At 39.4% G+C, this 7,975-nt stretch overlaps 1 protein-coding gene across 1 annotated transcript in view; it reads left to right on the top strand.

Annotated features, from left to right (window-relative positions):
* onecut3b (one cut homeobox 3b) overlaps positions 1-5,771 on the top strand; it is a gene marked incomplete at both ends in the record, with an annotated part of 18,621 nt that extends 12,850 nt beyond the window's left edge. Inside the window, one exon of the mRNA XM_079451985.1 lies at positions 5,479-5,771. Coding sequence (XP_079308111.1) covers positions 5,479-5,771 — 293 coding nt within the window. The remainder of the gene's footprint in view (positions 1-5,478) is intronic.
* Between the last annotated feature and the right edge of the window lie 2,204 nt (positions 5,772-7,975).

Here is a 7,975-nt window from a genome sequence, read left to right as displayed (position 1 = left end):
CAAAGCGACCCAATGTCACCAAATCACTGAACGGCACTGAATCATCCACCGAACATTTTAATTTTGTAACTCATTTCGTTTCTTATAAGATATAAAAACATCTGTGTTGACGTTATAGATCCGATAAATAAACGCTTTCATCCACGCACACAATATTTAAAACCTGAACAGAGAAAACAATTCCGCAAATCCATTTGGATCCTACAGACGATTTCGTTTAATTGTCTCTTTTTTTAAGAGTTGAGGTACAGAGAAACAGAGTATAAGACAAGACCACCAGAGAGAGAGAGAGAGAGAGAGAGAGAGAGAGTCCAAATATAGTTTGGCATCATTTAAGTCAATTTCAAGAAACGAGAGGAAACTAATCTTGTGCTTAATTTGATGACCTGTAGAGTAAATGATCAGTCGTATATTTTGTTTTGCACACCACCAGCATGATGTCATGGGTGTGTATTGTTGTTGAGCAGGCTTTGATTGACATGACTGTTTCTCGCCAGCAGTAGCCCGGCCCGCTCGGGAGAGGGTTCGTTTCGCCGCACCCAAAAACAGATCGGCCCCGCTCAAGCCATCGATCCCGAGCCGCGGCCTGGTGCGGTTAGTTATCGATCCCATCCCCTCCCTAGCCACGCCCACATTCACACACACACACTCACAGACCACACCCACCTCAGCAGAAAGCATGTTCATGTGCACATGTAACTGTTCACGCATTCATGAGGATATTAGTTTGCTGTTTTATAGGCCTACGTGACTATTGCGATGGGCTTCTGATTCGGAACGAAATGAAAAAAGGGCTCTAACACCAAAAAACAACACTGAATCTGGTTATTATTTAAAAATGCGAATAAAGCTTGTTGACCAACACTAATGCGAGTTTAAATTCACGCTGCTCTCGTGTGAAACACATATCATCGATCAGCAGTTTAGATTCGAACAACACTTTATTATTCATCCACCTGAGTGATTACATATCAGAACTGGATTACAAAACTAAACACAAGCTGCCAATGAAAGTGTGATGTGCAAACAGCGAAAAGCTCTTCCGTAGAGAATGCCTGATGTGTGCAATTTTATTATAATGCGCTTTCTACAGATTACTCAATGCTGGAAAGAATTTCACATCTTATTTGTGCCGTGCATGCATGCAGTGCGGGTTTATATCATCCTCATCCACCAGACAAACGCATGTTATGTGCACTTCTGTGAATGTATATTTTAAGTAGGCTACATCTGTATCCGAGATCTACAGTTAAAATGACATGTATCGAATTCATTTCCTGAATTAGGGAGGTGCGCGTTAAAGAAAAGCTTCGTCCAATCGATTATTAATCCGCAAGGAAATGCGCGATAAGAATGCGTAAATGCGACTGAGAAATATAAATTCTTCAGAATAGGAATTATGACTATACCCAATTGTTTCGAACACATTCGCAAATAAACCAAGTGTGATTTTTCCCAAGAGTACAATAAAGTGATCAGGGATAATAAAACAAAGAATAAAGCTTCACTCTGAAATATAAAGGTTCCGCGTAATGCTGTTCTGAAGCTTAAACTGTTTATTTCTCCCTAATTACAATTTACTTACATTAGCAATGTTTCACCCACGAGACTTGAATAACTGCGCGTGGCATGAGTTTTAAAAGCACTGCATTGTGTTTACATCTGAGTGAGGCATAAATCAAAAACAACAACTCTGTCATCATCATTTTCTCGCCTTTTTTCTCACAGGAGTGGACGGTCGCTTACTCCAAAACAGGAGAACACGTCGCGTTCACTTCACGTGTAGATATACAAGCACGCGATGGGGTTTGACATCAAACATCTTTGGTTCTTTGCACCTAATAAATCAACACCCGAGATTGAGTGCGCGCACGCTTCACCAACGCGCCGCGCGCCGCGCACCAGCGCACGATTGCGTTTGGCACACAAATAAATAAACAGAAAAAAACACAGTAAGGGATATTCTTATTATTTTCAATAGCAAATAAATATGTTGCTCACACAATATCTTATAAAATATTAGATCACGTGTTTGTGCGAACTATTCATTTAGATCAACACGTCAGTGTATATTTATTTCAATATAAAGAATCTATACAATGGTCGGCTCGTATAAATGAAACACACGCAGGCACGTCCACAGAAATAAAGCCGTCGGAGTAAATAAAAGGAAGGTTTCGAGCACGCTGGATGTCGCTTTTTCTTAAGTAAAAGTGCGTCTAATGCGCCGTGCAGAATCTGCGTCTTTCTTCTGTCTGCTGTTGCCCTAAAAGCTGCAATGATCGATTTTCCTCTGTTTTCTCGCGCGCACGTGGTCCAGTAATCAGGGCCCCTTCCCGGGCCATCGATCCGTATCGATCCCTTGAGCTCAGTGCGCGCCCACGGGAGCGCGCGTGACACCAGAAGGCGGATGGTGGGAACAAGCAGAAAAGATGCTCGATACAGAAACAGCAGACAGTTGGACAAAAGATCTGTAAAAATGGGCCAGTGAGGAGACACGTGGCACTTATATATGGGACTGTCGCGACCTCTCCGGTCTTCATATCTTCTCTTCGATGTCGTGAAATAATGTATAAAGTCTTTTAGTTAACAGTGCATCGTTTTATAACATGTTTTGTGTCCGTCTTAACTTCAGTTTTGTTGCATAGGCTTCACATTGAAAAAGAGCTCAAAATGGAATAGGAAATGTGTTCATTTAGCATCTGAACGGATGTGTTATTTAGGATTTTGGTGTGTGCGTGCGTGCGTGCGTGTAGTTTGAAGTAGTGAAGTATTGTGTGTGTGATGCATACGGTATACATGTACGTGTGTGTGCAATATAAGTGTGTGTACGCGTGTTGTGAGTTGTGCAGTGTTATATGAATATGATGGATGAGTGCGCTTCTGCTTTAGACGGCAGCAGTAAACAGATTTGACTGTGTAGGGTGGATCGATGGCTCATGGCTCTCTGTAATTAGACACACGGCGTTCAGACTGACATCAGCCGTCTCAGCACAAACTCACTGGGGGAACCCTCACCGCAACACGGGCTGTGTGGGATATGCAGAGAGAACAGAGAGGGATGCGATGTACTGTAGCTACATTAACAAACCGTGATAACAGCGAGGACTTTAAACGCCTGAAAACATGTCGCTGATTTTTTTTAACCTCTAATTCTTTTCTGTCTTCTTATAAAAAAAACTCACTATTCTTGTATACTGTGCTAGGCTTTAATGGACTAGTTTGATGCACTTATGTATTTTGTTGCCTATGTTGTTTTAATTGCTTCCAATGTTTCCTCATCTGTAAGTCGCTTTGGATAAAAGCGTCTGCTAAATGACTAAATGTAAATGTAAATGTTGGGTCTCTCTCTCTCTGTGATGGTATGGAGAGGAAAAATACTTTATCACGCGTGGTTCTGGTGTCTAGAGTCACGCGTAAATCTTAATCCCCAAACAGATCAGAGAGGGAGAGTGGAATTTACTCGAGGCTTCTCACACATCGTAGGACACGCGCACGCACACAGCATTTGACTATATTGGTTTGTGCTTGTGTTTCGGTTAACTGCATCAGTGTGCATATCATATAAACAGACCGGCCTTCGATGCATTAAATGCAGATGATGCAGCTCACTCTATTGCGCTGGTTATATTCGTTTTTCTTTCTGTGCGTAATCTACATTATCCATCGCTCATCCTCCCATTGCACAAAATGGGTCCCTTTCAAATATCAGAATACATTTCAGTGATTTTCACCGAGCATGATCATCCCGCACGTGCAATAGATTGTAATGTGCAAGTGCAGCTAAATAAAAAAAAATGCACTTTATTTATTTACTGTTTAAAGTCCCAGTGAAATAAAATTTTAAGATGTCTATTTTTTCATGAATTATTCCAGCATCTATTGTAAATAGTTTATCAACGTGAGTCATTTTCATTTTATAAATCGTGTGCCCTTATAATCTTCAATTCAATTCTGAAAATGCACTTCCGGCCTGTAATGAGTATCCTGGGCTTGGGCGGAGCATTATTTAACTCCTCCCCTCCATCTGTCAGTCTTCTCCCACTTCCAATTCAAACTTTCAAAATGCAACGGCTGTTTTAATACATCCAATCAAATCGTAGAGAAAGACGAAAGCCACGCCCACTATTTTCTCATTCAAAATTTAATTGAACTCGGAAAAGCGTCAAAATACGGAAGTAAAAACGATCGGTTCACGAGGACTTAAAAGCAAAAGAGCCTCTGTTCTTTCTGTTATCCCGTCTTAACAGTCAACGTAAGGGCTATGCTTTAAACACTTGCTTTCTATGTGCTTTGCATTATGGGATACAGTACCGCGTGCATTGTGCTCTACTGCACATAATGACAAATGTAAATACACAGATTCTTCATACTGTGTTTCTGCACTCAGGATAACGCTTATAACAAATGACAAATGAATATGTTTACATTTATAGTGTGAAAAACAACATCCATTTCTCACAGCAAATATTTTGTAAATAAAATAAAACATTTCTGTCCTAACAAAAGATTTTTTATGAGTAGTGAGTATTCTCAAATCATTGTACTTGTAGTGTATTGTTTATATAATTCGAATACAACTTACACTAAATTGGTCCACTTTTTAGCATTGTACTTTTAAGTGTAACAGTAGTAGACTTTAAGTACACAAGTAATTTATAACTTTGTTTTGTTAAGTACTGCAACACTACAAGTGAATTTATAGGAATACTGATATTTACTAGCTCGATACTTATAGCACATTTTTAATAATACACTTTGAAGTAAATGATTTAACACTACAGCCACATATACTCAGAACACTTCATCTTCTAAATTAAAGGTATGACTGAATGTAGAGTAAATTGATATAAAGTATAAAGAATATACTTTGAGCATCAATTTATGTCTATTTCTGAAACGTAAATAAATAAATTCTTACATAAAAATGAGAGTATTTAAAAAATAGTATAAATTACTTTTTGTAAGTGTGGCTGTAGTGAAACATGTAAATTGTATATATTCCTCCGTTAAAATTACTCAGAATATTTAACATATTAAAGCTTAATATCTCAACATCAGTCTTAAACTCTTAAAAATGAAGGTTTAAAAAATTCAAATCGATGCCGTAGATGAACCATTCCTGGTCCCACAAAGAAGCATTCAGTCAATGGTTCTCTAAAGAACCGGCTCTTTCTTACTTGTTTATCATCTGAAGAACTTTTTTTGCCACAAAGAACCTTTTGTGAAACAGAAAAGTTCTTCAGATGTTAAAGATTGTTCTATGGCATCGAAGAACCTTTTAAAGCACCTTTCTTTTCTCAGAGTAAAACGTCTAACTGTCAGATTTGTGTTGAGTTTGGTGTTTAGTTCAGACAGGACCCGCATGAAATCACTCACCTGATTCTGTCAAACTGCATGTTTATAAATCCACACTGTTCATTGTTATACGTATTTACGTTCTCCTTCTGTTCTGTCTTTCTGTGTCTCTCGTGACAGCCTGCAAGAGAAAGGAACAAGAGCAGCACAAAGACAGAAACATGGTGCCCAAGAAACAGCGTCTGGTCTTCACAGACCTGCAGCGGCGGACGCTCATCGCCATCTTCAAAGAGAACAAGCGTCCCAGCAAAGAGATGCAGATGACCATCTCACAGCAGCTGGGCCTGGAGCTCTCCACGGTCAGCAACTTCTTCATGAACGCCCGCCGTCGCTGCGTGGACCGCTGGCAGGACGAGCACGCGACCAGCCCGGTTCAGCCCGGCACCTCGGCCACCACCTTCTCCAAGGCCTGAGCGCCGGTGGGCCGGATGAACCTCTTCAAATCCAGCAGAAGATGATCTACGGTGCCCATCAAACCTCACAAACGTCCTCTTATGGGCACGGCTGAGACAAAGAGGACCCAGAACACCCTTCAGCGCTTTCATTTTCTTTTCTGTTCGGTATGTATTCGTTGTCATTTTCCTCCCGTGCTTGATATTTGAGCTAAACCTCAGTCTGTGGGTTAGTGAAGCTACGATACGGACATTTCTCTCTCATAGAGCAGCCGAACGGACCAAGGCAATACGAATTTCAGCACACGCTCCCCCTTTGATTTGGTGCCTGCCGTCGACCCCTTATTTGACCTTGATGAGGATATGATGGCATTGTATGTTTTAAAGCGTTTTAGCCACCATGTTTTTCTCATCAGACAGATCTCAGATGTATTCACTGCCAGTGTGGCTCGTTGTTCTTGCTTCAGCACAATGATAAAGGGATGCAAAGAATCAATCAATCCTCTGTATCGGCCCCTAAAGAATCATTTTACCGTGGGGGTCTTACAGAGGGAAATCTGCGTAGAGCAACGGCGCCACCTGCTGGACAAATCCATGCGTTCACCATCTGCACCATTTCATGCTGCCTTCAAGTCATGGGGAAGGTTTTTTGAAGCTTAGATTTTAAATAAGCACCCTGCTGAAAAAATACCCTGAGTATTGTGGTGGATTTAAAGGGTTTAATGGCAACCTTCACTGGTAATGTGTTGGGTTCTGTCGGTGGGATCTTATGAGAATTAGACCCAAAATCACACGACGTTTTGTAATGAATTTAAAGGTTAATGATGACATTTGTAATGGAATCATAAAATTGTCAATAACACTTTACAATAAGGTTTTATTTGTTGACAATGCAAAAGCTAAAATGAACAAAAAATGAGCTATTTTATTAGCATTTCGTAATTTCTGTTAATGTCAATATAATTGTTTATTTCGCATTATCTAATATTAACAGATAGAACTTGTCATTTTAAATTTATCAATAAATGCTAAAATGAACAGGAACTAAGATATTGATCGTTTGTTCATGTAAAGCGATGCATTCATGTTTTCAAATACGACCTTAATGTGACGTGTTAAATAATTTGCACTGTTTTTTTTCAGCAGGGTATAGAAAGCAAATTGGCCTGCGCATATTTACATTATTATGTTTTGTGAATTTAGTTTATTAGATCTTAAAAAGAAATTACGTCTTGTTCTAAATTTTTTAGGCACCATTTCCCGTCATTTTCTTCAAAATATAAGACACCCTTAGTGTGGATCACACACTGTAAAAAAATATCTTTTACAGATTTTTGACATAATCCATAGAAAACTGAATTTTACTGTATTTTTACAGATTTGAGTAAAATACAGCTCAAAACTGTAAAATCACTGGGGAAAACAGTAATTGTACAGAGAAACCGTTCTTTTTCAGTTGTATTTTTTTAACAAGATTTCTTCTTTCTATAGTTATACAGTCAAAAACTATAAAATAACAGAAAAAGACAACAAATTTACAAGACAAATGGGGAAAACATTTTAATATACATCCTCATGTCCTATAATTTTACAGGGGAAAACAATAATTTACCGTATATTTTAGTTTTCTTATTTTTTACAGTGGATGGTTTTAAAAGCTTCGATCTCGATTTTAATGAGGAGAAGGAAAAAAGATCGATTTGCCCGACAAAGTCTTGAAGGCAGTAAGGATGTACCTGCACCGGTTTAGTTGCTCTCAGACTCCAGTCCGGGTTACTGGTTTGAGCCGTTTCCGTTTTTCTTTGCATTCATAAGGGTTTGTGGCTTTTCATGTTTTGTTTTCAAACTCGCGTCCAAAGATTCTTCCAGTTACCAAAGAGAAAGCAACCAGTAGTGATTTAGAGAAAAAGCTGTTTGTTTGTTTTTCTCCTGATGTGCAGCTTTTAGTGGCCAAACCAAAAGGTCAAGTGTCACAGTATGATAATTGTGTGCCAATGACAGTTGCCTTAATGATAATCATATAGAGGACGTTTGCACGCGCGCTCACCTCCCGTCCCGTGAGTCTGTGCGGGTCCGTACCGGAGAACCTGACAAATCACCGGATATCTCATCCCCATGGCCGTCTGTTCTGGAAAGCCAAATTTACCAAAGCTGTCCTGCGAATGAAACTGTAAATATTCCTCTTCTACGCTTTTCTTTCCTCTATAATAATGATGCGGGTAAAA

This window comes from Barbatula barbatula (genome assembly GCF_947034865.1).
Source record: "Barbatula barbatula genome assembly, chromosome: 3".
Taxonomy (NCBI): Eukaryota; Metazoa; Chordata; class Actinopteri; order Cypriniformes; family Nemacheilidae; genus Barbatula; species Barbatula barbatula.
Note: the sequence above shows the minus strand (reverse complement) of the source record. Positions and strands in the feature narration are given on the sequence as shown.